Source organism: Asparagus officinalis, chromosome 3 (genome assembly GCF_001876935.1).
Source record: "Asparagus officinalis chromosome 3, Aspof.V1, whole genome shotgun sequence".
Classification (NCBI taxonomy): domain Eukaryota; kingdom Viridiplantae; phylum Streptophyta; class Magnoliopsida; order Asparagales; family Asparagaceae; genus Asparagus; species Asparagus officinalis.
The window spans coordinates 83,433,757-83,450,070 of NC_033796.1; the positions used below are offsets into that span (position 1 = coordinate 83,433,757).

General features: G+C 40.1%; 1 protein-coding gene and 1 long non-coding RNA gene across 3 annotated transcripts in view; both read right to left on the minus strand.

The window, feature by feature from the left end:
* Positions 1–3,037, minus strand: part of LOC109835363 (cytochrome b561 and DOMON domain-containing protein At2g04850) — a 6,796-nt gene extending 3,759 nt beyond the window's left edge. Inside the window, 2 exon segments of the mRNA XM_020403343.1 lie at positions 711–881; positions 2,891–3,037. Of these exon segments, the coding sequence (XP_020258932.1) occupies positions 711–881; positions 2,891–3,037 (318 nt within the window).
* On the minus strand, positions 9,742–13,991 carry LOC109834402. 2 transcript variants are annotated; one of them, XR_002245561.1, is made up of 5 exons: positions 13,808–13,991; positions 11,184–11,271; positions 10,985–11,088; positions 10,169–10,239; positions 9,742–9,934 (listed from the first exon to the last, which is right to left on the minus strand). It is a non-coding gene; the product is annotated as an uncharacterized LOC109834402 (long non-coding RNA). The 2 variants fall into 2 exon arrangements; XR_002245562.1 differs by lacking the exon at positions 10,169–10,239.

Below are 16,314 nucleotides of genomic sequence, written 5' to 3' on the forward strand. Positions count from 1 at the left end.
CAAGTTCTTCCCTGTGTATGAACATGGGCACAATAGTCCATAAATAAAAAATTCTAACATTGATAGAGAAATTTTAGCAATTAAGGTTAAATCTAACCAAATGGCTTTTTTTTCGAACTCAAAGGATTTAGGGATCTTATTTAGAAATTCCATGTTTTGAGATCTACTATCAAAATAGAGAAGATTTGAAGGTCATAGAAATTATCTTCGGAAGTCTCGGAAAAGAATTGATTCTCCCCCAAAAATATTACTGATGCCTGTTAAGGGCATTGCATGATAAGTTTCTAAACTGAGGATATATCCTAGCTTTTCAGACTAGTCAACATGATATTTGTGTCCTAAAAGAGTTGCTCCCTAAAAGGAGCAGTTAAGCACTCAAAGTTGAGAGCCCACTTTGCTCATGAAGAAAGTTATCAATAGAAATCCTCTGTGCAAGCATGGCCCCTGCGAGTGTATAATTCAATATCTATTATATCCAACTATTTCACAACTTCATTGCATACTTGTGGAAAAAGTAGATGTGGCCAAGTCAATGATAATGAACAGACTTTAGAAATTTCGACTGCTACCAATTGAAGAGCTCATCTTCTAGAGTAAAATCATGCATGCAAGGATATAGATTAGTACAATCATTTTCATAAATAAAGGTTAAAATTCTCAAGTTGGAGAATCAAGTCATAAAATCAATTGTATAGTTATGTAATTCTTACCGAAGGAACTTTGCCACATATATCACAACGGCCATCTTTAAAAAAGGATTGAACTATGAAAGGCTGAGATCTATAAGGACAAAATGGAACTCCAATGGAAGCACATCGCAGTGGTTTGCAACTATAATCACAACAGTATTGTGAAAATTCTGGATGATCGTAATATATGTCCTGCAAATCATACGGAAATAAAATGAGTCTGTCAATTGCGTAAAGAGATTCGAGATCACATGGTTGTAATTTCCAAATTATCCAATTTTGTTAAAAAACACCAAAACAAATAATTTGTATCAAAGGAAATACAGAAAATGGCCAAATTTTCCAAAAATTACTCCTGATTTCATTTATTCTAAGACCAATATGCACCTTTAAAACCTCATAGTTCCGATGTGGTAACATGTCATGGGAAGTATGAGTCCCTCTCCCAATACGAAACTCTCTCTTATCTCTTAAAAATCCCAAAGATGTAATAGAAACTATGAAAGTAGCCAACCCCCAACCCAAACCATATACCATGCATCAAACAAGAAATAACCCATTCCTTTCGGTTGTAATTTTACTCTCATCTCATGACTCCATTCTTGTCCTATCTTCTCCTCACAACTAGATCCCTCTCACTCTCCCCTCTTGCATATCTCTCAGTTTCTGTTATTACTGATAATTTCTTCTCTTGTTTCCTTCTCTCTGTTTTTCCATCTCAACCCCGTACTCTGAAGAATTTTCTCTTAATTACTTTTCTCTGATTTTCTATGCCACTCTAACTCTCTAATAGAAATAGAAGAGAACAATTAATTTGAAAATGGCAGGAGAATAAGAGACAGCATATTACCAATAATAATTTCCAAGTTCATTTCTACAATTTTTAACATTACTTCTTTACTTAGAACATCTATTGTAAAATGTCACATTTTCGTTTTAAAGATAGTGACTTTGCAAATCTGCAAACTTTTATAATGTCCTACTTCAAAATGATAAAATTTAAAGAACATTTTTAAATCATAATGTATTTTTTAAACTTTATCGCACGTCTTACTGGAAGGAGATTAATTACACAGTCCACTTTAGGAATAACTAACTGATGTTATCATTTATTCTCCACACTTTCATGTACACGTTCATGGAGATTTTGTAAGTAATCAGACCACAAACATCGTGTTTATGAATGTTTCTATATAGAAATTTATTGTGATGAATAAAAGGAAATTGCAATATTTTTATAACATTAAATGAAGGCAGAACTAAATTCTCACTTCTCTTCATCAGACCAAAGGCAATGTCCAAAGAGAATTAGTAGCCATTGATGATATCATGATAGAGATAAAAAGAAGTTAAAGAATATGAAGAGGCTAAAGAATTGAGCATAACTATAGAGCTTTAAGGGATATGTCGATGGAGAATATCTTTGATGGGGACATCCGGACACATACACGGGATTTTCGCCGAGTTTATCAGCGAAGGAGACGCCATGTTGCAGCACTATGGTTTTGATTTCAATTGTAATAAATTAGTTTGAAATTTAAATTTTTGAATTTCAAAATTTCGAATTTCGAATTTTATTTGGTAGCTAATTAAGTTAATTGGTTGTATTTTGGTTATGAGAGAGATTTGAGGGATTTAGAGGATTTTTCCAAATCTGTATTTTTTCTTTATTTAAACTCTCTTGTAATCAGATTGAAGATCATTGAAGATGAATAAAAAAATTCGTGTTAGCCTAATTATGGTGTGAAAGCCTAGGTTAATACGTATTTTCTGTCTTTGTTTCTTTTCAAAGCTGACAACTGCAGCCTTCATCTTCTCCACGCAAACACACAACAGAACTCCTCCTCTTCACAATTAAACCAATCAGCCCACCAACTTCGTCTTCTTCCCTCCCTTGTCCTATTCCCTCCGCCGACCGCAAACGTGCCTGCTCACGTCAACATCCAACACCCCAACTCCACCGTCCTACTTTAACATCACATAACCTTTTCTTCCAGACCCAATTAATCCAATTATTTACAACCCCATCATTCCCTGTTCCTTCTCCAGAAGCAACCACCTTTCAGGCAATCTAACGTCACCCTCATCCACAAGCTCCGCCCCCCCTGTTCCCTTTACTCGGCCGCCAACTCTCCTCTGATCTCCCCAAGTCAAACAGTCCGCCAAATCTTTCTCTCTCACTTCGCTGCAAGCCACCATACCACTGGTCGTCGCCGGCCATCCCCTCCTCCACCACAGACCATCCCGATCTCTCCCCTGTTTCCCTTCCCTGTTTTTCGCCAGCAACAAATAGCCAATGCCCAGAATCCCTTCCTACTCCAGTCACCGCCCTGATCTGTTTTCCCCATCCACAGATCCATTCAACCCCTCCTGCTCTCCTCCTAATTGAGCAGTCCCACAAACTCAGCTCCTCCTCCCTGCTATCCTTTCGACGGACAGCCCCAGCTGGCAAAGACAGATCTGTTCGTATCGCCGTTTTCCGCCTTTACATCATCGTCGTCGCTCAGTTTGTCACACACGTCCGCATCCAGTTCGTCGTCGTCGATCCGCCTCCAGAGGTCTCTCACGTCGAGTCTGTTCAGACCGACGCAGGTTTTGTTTTCTTTCGACCCTGTATTTTCGGAACTACTGTTGCGTACGTGTTATTCTCAATTTTATTATCAATTGATTGCGCTGTATTCAGTTGATTAGTGAGCGAGCGATTCAGTTGCCAAGTATATTTGCTAGTCTAAATATTACAAGTTGAACTGTGTTAAGAGAACGAACCATTACATTTAGTTTCTGAATAATTTACAAAAAGGTTTTGAACTTAGTACATTGCACTTTTGCTTAAAAACCATTGAAACTGCACTTTGTTCTTAAGCTTCCCGCCTAGATCGATCGCTGATTTGGCGAAGCATTGTTGTCGTTAATCTTCTTATCTGCATCACATTGTTTCGCATCATTTTTGGTATCAGAGCACCTGGTTCTAGGTTAGGAAATTTGTGAGTCTTATTAGTCATCTCATTTAATTTTTGTGCACCCACTCATTTCATTGCATTTAGTGCATGCCCACTCGTACCGGTCTACCCTATCGCTTAGGAGAGTCAAGTGAGTCGACTAGTGAGTCCAGTATGTCAGGCAGCAGCGATCCCGAACTCTATAAGAAACTCGATGAGCTAGCAGGACAATTAGGTGTCGTAGTCCAGGGTTTAGCAAATCTCCGAAACGAAACCAACGAAAAGTTTGCTAGGCTCGAAGAAGCTCGTGTTGCAACCCCGCCACCACAAGGTCAAGGTTATGAACACTTCGCCCCGCCGCTGCAAGGTCAAGGTTATGGAAACATCGTTCAACGGCCCCCACATCAACCGGTACCTGATCCGGATGCGCAATACCTGAGGAGTATTAAGATCAACGCCCCAACCTTTGACGGCAAGCTCGACCCACAAGCTTTCTTGGACTGGCTGAAGAGCATGGATCGTTATTTTGATTGGTACGCCCTAACGGAACCCCGAAAGGTCAAATCCGCCGCTATGAAACTTACCGGACCTGCTTGCCAATATTGGACCAACCTCGAAACGTTGAGGCACATTAGAGGTGAGTTACCGATTACAACTTGGCGAGAAATGACCAACGAACTTAAACAGAAATACCTTCCGCCATCATTTTATCATCGATTGCTAGATAAGTGGCATCGTCTCACTCAAGGCACCAAATCCGCAAAAGATTACGTTGCACAATTTGACGAACTGTTCACTCGATGCAACACTATTGAACAAGAGGCGCCAATGAAAGTCTTGTCGAAGTTTAGAGCTGGATTGAGAAATGATCTGCAAACCGAACTCTTTGCTCGGGGAGTAGACACCCTTGAAAAAGCTTACGCGTTAGTTCAGGATCTAGATGAATCAAAATCCCATCAATCTTATAGGAGTCAGGATTATAGAAATCATTCTTCCCAACCTTCCCGTGCCACTACTTCTAGTCATCCTCCGAGTCGATCTAACCCCAGTTCTTCCCAGTCTAAAGTCGATTCCAAAGGCAAGGAGCCGGAGAAAGATTTCTCCAAGATTGGCGCTCATGTCAAGTGCTACAAATGCCAAGGGTATGGGCATGTTTCTGCGAACTGTCCGACCCGTCATAAGGTTGCTATTATCGATGGACAATACGAATACGAACCTGAATCTGACAGTGACGAGTTTGTCCATCAAGTTGACGATGATACCGATGATTTCGAGGATGATGCTGATGATACTATCTTAGGTTGTCTTAGACAAATTGACACTCCTACCGTATCAGTTGTCAGATGCGCCATCTCTCAACCCAAGGCTGTTGATGATTGGAGACGTACTTCCATTTTTCATACGTTCACAAAGATTGGTGATAAAAATTGTAAAGTGATCGTGGACAGTGGAAGTTGCATTAACGCGGTCTCCTCAGCTGTGATCGCTAAGCTTGGTCTCAAGGTTGTACCCCATCCTAATCCATACAAGGTATCATGGATTAACGACACCGCCCTCAATGTCCAAGAGAGATGCCTAGTCCCTCTTCAATTTTCCATTTATAAAGACAAAGTTTGGTGCGATGTTTTGAAAATGGATGTGGGTCAAGTTATTCTTGGAAGACCCTGGTTATTTGATAACGACGTTCATATCTTCGGGCGATCCAATATGCTATTGTTCGAACACGACGGAAAGAAGGTCAAGATCCTACCGGTTCAACCAAAAGGAAACGACAAGAAGCCTGATCCAAACAAGTCTTCCCAAGGCGTTAACCTGATTGGAGGCAAAGAGATTGATCGCGAACTGGCCAACGGAGCTCCTATTTTCGCCATCGCCGCTAGAGAAGCTCCGAAGGATATTTCTAACGTGGTTTCCCCAGAAGTCGCTACTGTGTTGGAAGAATTTTCTGACGTCTTCCCTGAAGACCTCCCGGACCAATTACCCCCGATGCGTGATATCCAACACGCAATTGATTTAGTCCCGGGAGCATCCCTTCCCAATTTGCCTCACTATCGGATGAATCCCAATGAGCATGCAGAGTTGAAAAGGCAAGTTGATGAATTGTTGAAGAAGGGCTTTGTGAAAGAAAGCATGAGCCCTTGTGCGGTTCCCGCATTACTGACGCCAAAGAAAGATGGAACATGGCGTATGTGTGTGGATAGCCGTGCGATTAACAAGATTACGGTGAAATACCGTTTCCCCATTCCCCGGTTGGATGACATGCTTGACTTAATGTCTGGAGCCACCATCTTTTCTAAGATTGATCTTAAGAGTGGCTACCATCAGATTCGCATCCGTCCCGGTAACGAATGGAAAACCGCTTTTAAGACCAAAGATGGATTGTACGAATGGATGGTCATGCCCTTTGGGCTGACTAATGCTCCGAGCACCTTTATGAGAGTGATGAATCAAGTACTCCACCCCTTCACGGGAAAATTTTTGGCTGTGTACTTCGACGATATCCTTATTTACAGTAATTCTCGTGAGCAGCATGTGGACCATCTACGTCAAGTCTGTGTCGTGTTAAGGAAAGAGCAACTTTATGCTAATCCTAAGAAATGTACTTTTCTTACACAGCAAGTCATTTTTCTAGGATTCGTGGTCTCGTCTGAAGGAGTATCCGCTGACCCTGAAAAAGTCAGAGCTATTGAAGAATGGCCCGAACCCAAGAGCATTAGGGACGTTCGAAGTTTTCACGGACTCGCTACTTTTTATCGTCGGCTTATCAAGGGCTTCAGTACCATCATGGCCCCTATTACCGATTGCTTGAAGAAAGGTGAGTTCGAGTGGTCAAAAGCTGCTACCAAGGCATTTGAAGAGATCAAGCAAAGGATGTTGCAGGCTCCTGTTATGCGCCTGCCCGATTTTTCTAAAGTCTTCGAAATTGCGTGTGATGCCTCTGGTATTGGAATAGGTGGAGTCCTATCTCAAGAAGGACATCCCGTTGCTTACTTCAGTGAGAAGCTTAATGACACTAGGCAACGTTATTCCACTTATGATAAAGAGTTCTATGCGGTGATACAATCTCTTCGACACTGGCGTCACTATCTGCTCCCACAAGAATTCGTCATATATTCTGACCACGAAGCTCTTCGATATATTCACTCCCAAAAGAAATTGAACGCTAGACATGGTCGTTGGGTTGAATTCCTCCAGGATTATACCTACACGATCAAACATAAAGCGGGAGTAGAAAATAAAGCCGCCGACGCACTCAGTCGTCGCATGCACCTCCTCTCCACTTTGAGTGCGGAAGTTATCGGTTTTGAGAAAGTCAAAGACCAATATGAATCGTGCCCTGATTTTAGCGAAGTTTATACTTTGCTAAATGATGGAGTGATCCGTGAAATTGATGGCTTTCTCCTGAAGGATGGATATCTCTTCCATTTTCGCAAGTTGTGTATTCCTGACACCTCCCTGAGAGAATTCTTAATTTGGGAATTACACGCTGGAGGCCTTGCAGGACATTTTGGAAATAACAAGACTGTCGAGGCAGTGGAAAGTCGCTTCTATTGGCCAAGTATGAAACGAGACGTTGTTAGACTAGTGAGTAGATGTCACATCTGCCAATTGGCAAAACAACGTAAACAGAACACTGGTTTGTACACTCCTCTCCCTGTGCCAAATTGTCCATGGCAGGATGTTAGTATGGATTTCGTGTTAGGACTCCCGAAAACGATTAGAAAACACGATTCTATCTTTGTTGTTGTGGACCGCTTCTCCAAAATGGCCCACTTCATACCATGTTTCAAAACTTCCGACGCTTCTCATGTGGCCAAGCTATACTTCAACGAAGTTGTTAAACTGCACGGGCTTCCGAAAACAATCGTGTCAGATAGGGATGTTAAATTTACAAGTTATTTCTGGAAAACCCTTTGGCACAAAATGGGAACTAAACTTCAATTCTCTACGGCCTTTCATCCCCAGACTGACGGTCAAACTGAGGTAGTCAATCGGAGCTTAGGTAACCTTTTGAGATCGCTAGTTGGTGAGAATCTTAGGAGTTGGGATCAACATTTGCCTACTGCTGAATTTGCTTATAATAACTCTGTTAATAGGTCTACAGGTGTCAGTCCAGCTGAAGTCGTGTATGGTTACAAACCTAGACAGCCTATAGATCTTGTCCCCGTGTCTGCACATCATAGAGTATCTGAGTCAGCATCTGCATTTGCATCTCGCATTCATGACTTGCATAAAGACATCAGTAAGAAGATCAATGACAGCAATGCTAACTATAAAATGCGAGCAGATCTAAGAAGGAAGTTTAAAGAATTTAATGTTGGTGATTATGTGATGGTTCGGATACGTCCAGAACGGTTTCCTCCGGGAACTGTTAAAAAGTTGCATGCGCGAAGTGCAGGACCTTTTAAAATTCTCAAGAAAATTAATGATAATGCTTATGTTCTCGACCTTCCCGAAAGTTTTAATATTGGTTCGACTTTTAATATTGAGGATTTAGTAGAGTACAAAGGCCCATATTTTAACCCTGACAACCCATTGGTTGATGAGCCTACCCCTGAGCCTATTTCTGAGAGCTCCCCTTTACCTCCACTTCCCCAGATATCACCCACGTATACAGCACATGACATTGATACTATTATTGATGGTAACATTGTTTCTACTAGCAATGGTGGTATCCGCAGGTATTTGGTACGTTGGAAAGGACGACCTGAGTCAGATGACACCTGGCTCGATAGGGATGACTTGCAGAGGCTGGATCCAGATCTTCTTGAGCAGTATGACAGCCGTTCTGATTTACACTCGACAGGGTCGAGTTCTCTCCCACCCGGGGAGAATGATGGGGACATCCGGACACATACACGGGATTTTCGCCGAGTTTATCAGCGAAGGAGACGCCATGTTGCAGCACTATGGTTTTGATTTCAATTGTAATAAATTAGTTTGAAATTTAAATTTTTGAATTTCAAAATTTCGAATTTCGAATTTTATTTAGTAGCTAATTAAGTTAATTGGTTGTATTTTGGTTATGAGAGAGATTTGAGGGATTTAGAGGATTTTTCCAAATCTGTATTTTTCTTTATTTAAACTCTCTTGTAATCAGATTGAAGATCATTGAAGATGAATAAAAAAATTCGTGTTAGCCTAATTATGGTGTGAAACCCTAGGTTAATACGTATTTTCTGTCTTTGTTTCTTTTCAAAGCTGACAACTGCAGCCTTCATCTTCTCCACGCAAACACACAACAGAACTCCTCTTCACAATTAAACCAATCAGCCCACCAACTTCGTCTTCTTCCCTCCCTTGTCCTATTCCCTCCGCCGACCGCAAACGCGCCTGCTCACGTCAACACCCAACACCCCAACTCCACCGTCCTACTTCAACATCACATAACCTTTTCTTCCAGACCCAATTAATCCAATTATTTACAACCCCATCATTCCCTGTTCCTTCTCCAGAAGCAACCACCTTTCAGGCAATCTAACGTCACCCTCATCCACAAGCTCCGCCCCCCTGTTCCCTTTACTCAGCCGCCAACTCTCCTCTGATCTCCCCACGTCAAACAGTCCGCCAAATCTTTCTCTCTCACTTCGCTGCAAGCCACCAAACCACTGGTCGTCGCCGGCCATCCCCTCCTCCACCACAGACCATCCCGATCTCTCCCCTGTTTCCCTTCCCTGTTTTTCGCCAGCAACAAATAGCCAATGCCCAGAATCCCTTCCTACTCCAGTCACCGCCCTGATCTGTTTTCCCCATCCACAGATCCATTCAACCCCTCCTACTCTCCTCCTAATTGAGCAGTCCCACAAACTCAGCTCCTCCTCCCTGCTATCCTTTCGACGGACAGCCCCAGCTGGCAGAGACAGATCTGTTCGTATCGTCGTTTTCCGCCTTTACATCATCGTCGTCGCTCAGTTTGTTACACACGTCCGCATCCAGTTCGCCGTCGTCGATCCGCCTCCAGAGGTCTCTCACGTCGAGTCTGTTCAGACCGACGCAGGTTTTGTTTTCTTTCGACCCTGTATTTTCGGAACTACTGTTGCGTACGTGTTATTCTCAATTTTATTATCAATTGATTGCGCTGTATTAGCTTGATTAAGTGAGCATTTGCTAGTCTAAATATTACAAGTTGAACTGTGTTAAGAGAACGAACCATTACATTTAGTTTCTGAATAATTTACAAAAAGGTTTTGAACTTAGTACATTGCACTTTTGCTTAAAAACCATTGAAACTGCACTTTGTTCTTAAGCTTCCCGCCTAGATCGATCGCTGATTTGGCGAAGCATTGTTGTCGTTAATCTTCTTATCTGCATCACATTGTTTCGCATCAATCTTTGTATTCAGTCAGTGGATTTGAACATTCCACATTAGCAGCAGAAGGAAATTCATTGGAAATGGTCCAATATATTCAAAAAGTCACCTCAATATACTGAATGTCGTGTAAATTGAGATAGTTAAGAAATTAACTTTCAAGCTGGAGTGAATATGAAATTGATTAAAAAAGACAATGAAAGCCATGTTACGAATTTATTACCACCCACCAAGAATTTATCAGTCCTTTTCACCAACAGATCTGGAAACTGATTTTACCCTTACTCGCCAATAGTTCCTCCTATAAATCATTTCTTTTCATTACTATATACACTATAAAAAGATGCAATAACCCGAATGTAGACAAATGGAAGGGTGAAAAATGCAAGCTAAATGAATGAAATTCAACACCAACAGAATAGAAAATTGAAAAAATCAGCAGTATAGCAACCCATCAAATATCTCGATAGGCTGGATACTTCTACTCTCACCCCAAGAAAGCAAACATATTTTTTCATTTAACAGAGAGACGTTGCCGCTTTTCCATTGCTTTTTTAGCAATATCACTACAAAGGGAAGACAAACACAGCAAATAAAACAAGGAGAATGCTAACTATATGAACAGTATTATTCATGTTAACGATATCCAGAATTGTTTGGATAAAACACAGATATATTACCGTGTGACATGAAGGACAATCAAACTCTCAAAACTACAAGAACTCATTAAGTTTTAATCTACATGAGTCATGGCAAAAGAAGTAGGCTCAAGTAGCATGGTTACAAAAAGGTACAATGGATAAGGGATAAATTGAAATATATTTTACTTCTAAACCTACTCATTCTTTCAAATGTTTTAATTGTTTAAAAATAAGACTCAGAAACTCAGTCAAGGCTTCGTCAATATATATGAAGTGAAACTCTAGGGAAGGAAATAAATGAAGGTTGAAAGCAATGGCATGTAAGCAGACACTCTACGCAAATACATTTCACATTTAAAGAGATACAATGACCTTGATGAAGTTAATTATCTATTTCCAGCATACCTAGATTCATAGTGGACTGTCACATCCTTTCCCTGTAGGAATCTTAACAGTACAATTCCCAGTTTTTTCAAAGATATGTTTCAAGTTTTCCTCGGTACCAGGGCCTGCAACATCAGCAAATAACTGCAGCAATCAAGACAGTTAAAACAAGGCACAAAGGGAAACACACTTATTACGGTTGAATGAAACTACTGCGTACAGTTTTACAATTTTAGCATCATCACCATCCCCCTGGGATGCAGTTGGGGTCACGTCTGGTATGGCAGTCGGCAGTGTTGGGCATACTCCTGCCAACGAAGAGCACCAAAGATGAGGGCTGTATCTAATCATATATGCATAAAATTAACAACCAACATTAGAAATGCAGCTAAGAACTAAGCACATAAATTTGGGCTCGCGTGACAAAGTGTTTCACAAGCTCTTTATCAACATCCAAGATAACAGCATTAAACATGACAACACATAAAACATGAAGATTTAAAGATCAGACTCAAAGTCATCTATAATTGTAAGGAAATACAGTACAACTCATGACTCATGCACAATCCATAAGAATAAATGCTTGAAACAAGTTTCTCTATACATCATAATCAAGGGCATGCTAAAGAATAGCAAACAATAGATCAAAGGATTAGAAAATTAAATATTGAGTTTCTCAAACTGTATCTCATAATCAAGGGCAAGCTTGCCATTTCTAAAGAGATTGAAGTCGAATCTTCTCATTCAAGCTTTTAAGGTTTGGCCACTCAAAGTGGATCTAAAGTTGCTCTACATCATTTAAATTGTCTAAAAACCAAAGAAAAATGAAATTTTTAAAGTTTTTTTCCCCATTCATTGACTTGGGCTGACTAACAAAAAGTTCGGCAAATTTAACTAGTTCGAACATACGATTTAAATTTAATACTTTTGACATAACCTAGAACACTTCAAAACTTCCGTACACCAACATCAGTTGGATTTTAGACATTTGAGATTGTAATACAATAAATTGGTTTTTAACGACATCCACTTTGTAACTATTTGATATAGTCTGTATTAAAAACTTCTAAATTTGGTTCCACACACTCCAGACATCATAGCTGAACATCAATGGTTGGAGTAGCAGTTAGCACAAGTGACCTAACTCTAAACTTAACAAAAAGGATTTGCACTCAAATCCTTCTAAAAAGTGTAGTTCATATATGCATGTGTTGCTTGTGCAACATAAAGCTGCGTATACAGTAGACCAAAAGTGTTCTGACCCTTTCCCGGACCCACGCATAGTGGTCATATCTGTGAGGTCCTCACATTGCGGTTATATCTATGTATGTGTCTGTTTTTTTTCTCTTTTCTTTTTTTTTTTTTTTTTTGGGTTTGGGTATGTTTGTCACTATATGTGTCTATTACACACATGTGTTCGGCCTGGTTTGGGTTTGGGTATGTTTGTCACTATACGTGTCTATTACACACACACACACAAACAGAGCATTGCATACCATTGCTCGTGGATATTTACACTAATGAACCTTAAAATTTCTTACCTTTATGAATATGATTGGAAATATATACATATATACACACACGCAAATGCATTCTGGAGCATTGCCTAATGTGGTTTCTCTAGGATCTTTGCACCTGTGGATCTTAAAATTTCTCATATTTACAAGTGAATTTGAGACAGTGCTCGTCTTGAATATTATGATCGGGTTAAACATGATCTACAAGTTTAACGTGAAATCCCCTGCGTGACAACAATTTTGAACCCCCTTCCCTCAGGATGTCCATAGAGGCAATCCACTGGTGGTATCAGAATAAGCCGCAAAGAAGATTCTCCTTCAGGTTTCCATCTCTCTTCTTATAAAATCTTCTCCTGATTCCTTTCCTATTAATCTCTTCCTTCATTTTACTAAAAAATTATTCTTTATCTCTTTTGGTTCTTGTCTTGGGATATATATGATGCATTTGTAATCCATGTAGGGTGAAGAACCATATATTCAGTTTATTATTTTTGCCTATAAGAAATCGCCCTTCATAATATTTAAGTATAACAACCCAATTGGCTCTTCTAACACCATCAAACCTACCCTTATTAATACAAAGTCTGCAGGCATTGTTTTACAACCCATTCTTGCTCAACTATCATTATCCAAGGATTGTGCCCCAAAAAAAGAAGATTTGTGCCAGCTCCCTAACACCATTGTTCGTTTCTTGTATTGCTTAGTGGATGTTGCCACCTCAAAAGCAATAATTTTCGCATTCATATACCGAAAGGAACTCTCTTTTCTTATCCCGGTTTAGGATTGACAATGAAAAGCCATCTTCAGCAGATTACTAGCGATAATCATGAGGCAAAAAATAAGAAAGATACATTATTTTTGGAAAAAGTAATGTTTAAAATTGCAAAAGAAAACCTACTAATATGGCACTGCATTTACTGTTTTCACTGGCAGCAGATATTACCTAAGCTGAAAATGCATATTTGTCCCAGGGATTATTAGTGACCCATTGCATTCCTCTTTTGAGCGGGATCATGGGAGTTAAAATTGTATGAAGCCATAACCATCCGTCGTCTTAAACTTTTTAGGGTTTGCCCAGGGGATAAAGCTCTTGAGATCAAAAGACATAACCTTGAGATATCCAAGATTTCCTTCCTGGAACCAAACTATTCAAGAAACACCCACCAAATGTTCAAAGGGTAACAAGTGACGCAGCGCGGTACAGTATAATTAGGCCCTTTAAGAGTTGATACCCAGAATCTAGAGGTCTTTTTCTAGGATTTGTGTTTTTTAGAGTGTTAATTTAATAAAGGGGGGTTAATAAAAGTGAGCGGGGAAAGAGAGTTACATGGCGTGTGAATCGTGCGTCGATGAAGCTAGAAAGACGCGCCTCAGGGGATAATTGGATCGATGCCGAAGATGATGACCGTCCGGCCCTCATCGCTTCCGTCCCCGCCCAATCACGGAGCCACGTGATCTCCTCTTCTTCCCCCATTTCTTCCTCCTCAAAACCCCACTCGCACGTAGAGGGCAAAAAAGGCAATGGACCGGGTTACAGGGTATGGTAGGGGCTGTTTGTTTGTTGTCGGTAAAGTTGTGTATTTATGACACAACTTGGAAAGTTGTTGTCCACCTCATCAATTTCACTTTTATACTTTTCATTGTTTGTTTTTGATTTCATTGGAATCATAAAACACTTGTTTGGTTTGCAAAATGAAACTTTAATTGTTTGTTTGGAAAGTGTAAAAGGTGGTCCCTACTCAAATGATCATATTGGTTGGAATTATTTTTTATTATTTTTTCTTAACTTCAATGTTAGCTTTCTCCTAAAATCATGTCTTTTTTTCATGAAATCACTTTACAAGCCACATTAGCATATGAAATCACTTTACACTATTTTCACAACTACAAACAAACAATTGAAAGTGATGAAAGCTGACATTGGGACCCACTTTTTTACACTTTACATCCTTTTACATGGTAAAAACATACAACCAAACAGCCCCGTACAAGTCCGTGGAAATAAAAGGCTGCTGGCTAGCCCTGGTTAGTGACTATGAAACCCCATTCAAGTTTGATAAACCATTAGGAAACTCCTCGACGTTATTTTTCCATTACAACATCCCTTGCTATTAAAGAATTGCTGTTAAAACTCATTTAATTTCCATCTTTTTCTCTAAAATATCACTCAATGGCGTTGCTATTTTCTCAAACTAACCCATCTCCCCTCACATAATATCGAACTGAACTAACCATGGCCATTGACCAGGAGAAAATTAGTAGAATACTCCTTGCACCCTTTAATTTTATCATCTATTTGATGTAACTTTCAATTTTTAATTATTACGCGCCGTGCGGAAGCGTGCTCGATAACCAAACGAGCCTGCGATCGATGAGAGAAGAAAACTAAACTAAACATGAGTGCAATCACTAAAAAAACAGCACAAACCAATTACAAACATAGAGAATTTACGTGGTTCGGCAAATTGCCTACGTCCATAGGGAGAGGATGGGGAGATTTCACTCAATGGAGGAGAAATACAACGTATTACAACTCACACAATCACTCAAATATAACACTAACCAAAGATCTCAACTCCCTCACAATATCTTCCTCTCAATATGCTCAAAAGACTCTTTTTTTCTCTAATTCTCTCTACTAATCTTCTCTTCTAAAACGTTCTATATATATAAAAATCTTAAAACCAAAAACATACTAGGAATTCTAAAACAAAAAACAAAACAGATTAGGAATCCTAATAATCTGTTACCGAAACAGATTAGAAATCCCAATAACCTGTTACCAAACCAAATTAGGAACCTGCTATCCAACAATTCTCCACCTCGGCGAAGTGTTTTCAAAACTGAGTCGACACCAACAAGAGCACCAATGTGTCATCTCTCCAAATTCGGCTGCACCAATGTGGTTACCTACATACCCCCTCTCCCAAGAGATCAAGTCGCTCGAAGTTCATCCAAATGGTCGCGAACGGCCTCAGCAATCACAAATTTGCAACAAGTTTCTACAATGATCAAACTTGTTGCTCAGGACCACCTTTGTGAGCATATCTGCTAGATTATCTTTTGTGTGGACCTTCATGAGCTCCGCATCCCCATCTTCAAGAACATCTCAAACAAAGTAATAACGAATGTCGATATGTTTCGTTCTCGCATGAAAGACCTGATTCTTCTATAAATAAATAGCACTCATGCTATCACAATAAATGATGACGGATCGCTGTGAAACACCAAGATCCTCTAAAAGTCCTTGAAGCTAAATCGCCTCCTTAACAGCCTCTGTAATCGCCATATACTCTGCCTCTGTTGTTGACAAAGCCACCGTAGACTGTAAGGTGCATCTCCAACACTGGCGCACGAGTAAAAGTGAACACATATCCCGTAGTCGACCGGCGTTTATCTAAATCTCTAGCGTAGTCCGAATCTACGTATCCAATATATAGCTGACCACCGCTAGTATCCCGCTCAAAGACCAAACCAATGTTGAGAGTACCACGAGTGTACCTCGAAATCCATCTCATAGCATCCCAATGATCAGGACATGGGTCGTGCATGTATCTAGAAACCATGCTCACTGCCTATGATAAATCCAACCTCATACAAACCATGGTGTACATCAAACTTCCAACTGCGCTCGCATATAGAGTCTTCGAGATCAACTCTCGATCTTCAACTTTCTTTGGTGAAAGGTCAGTTGAAAGCTTCAAATGGGCTCCCAATGGTACACTAACTGGCTTTGTTTTCATGCTCACATTGAACCGATGTAGAACCTTCTTCAAATAAGCCACATGTGTCAAATAAATTCTGCCATTATCTCTGTCTCTGTCGATTTCCATC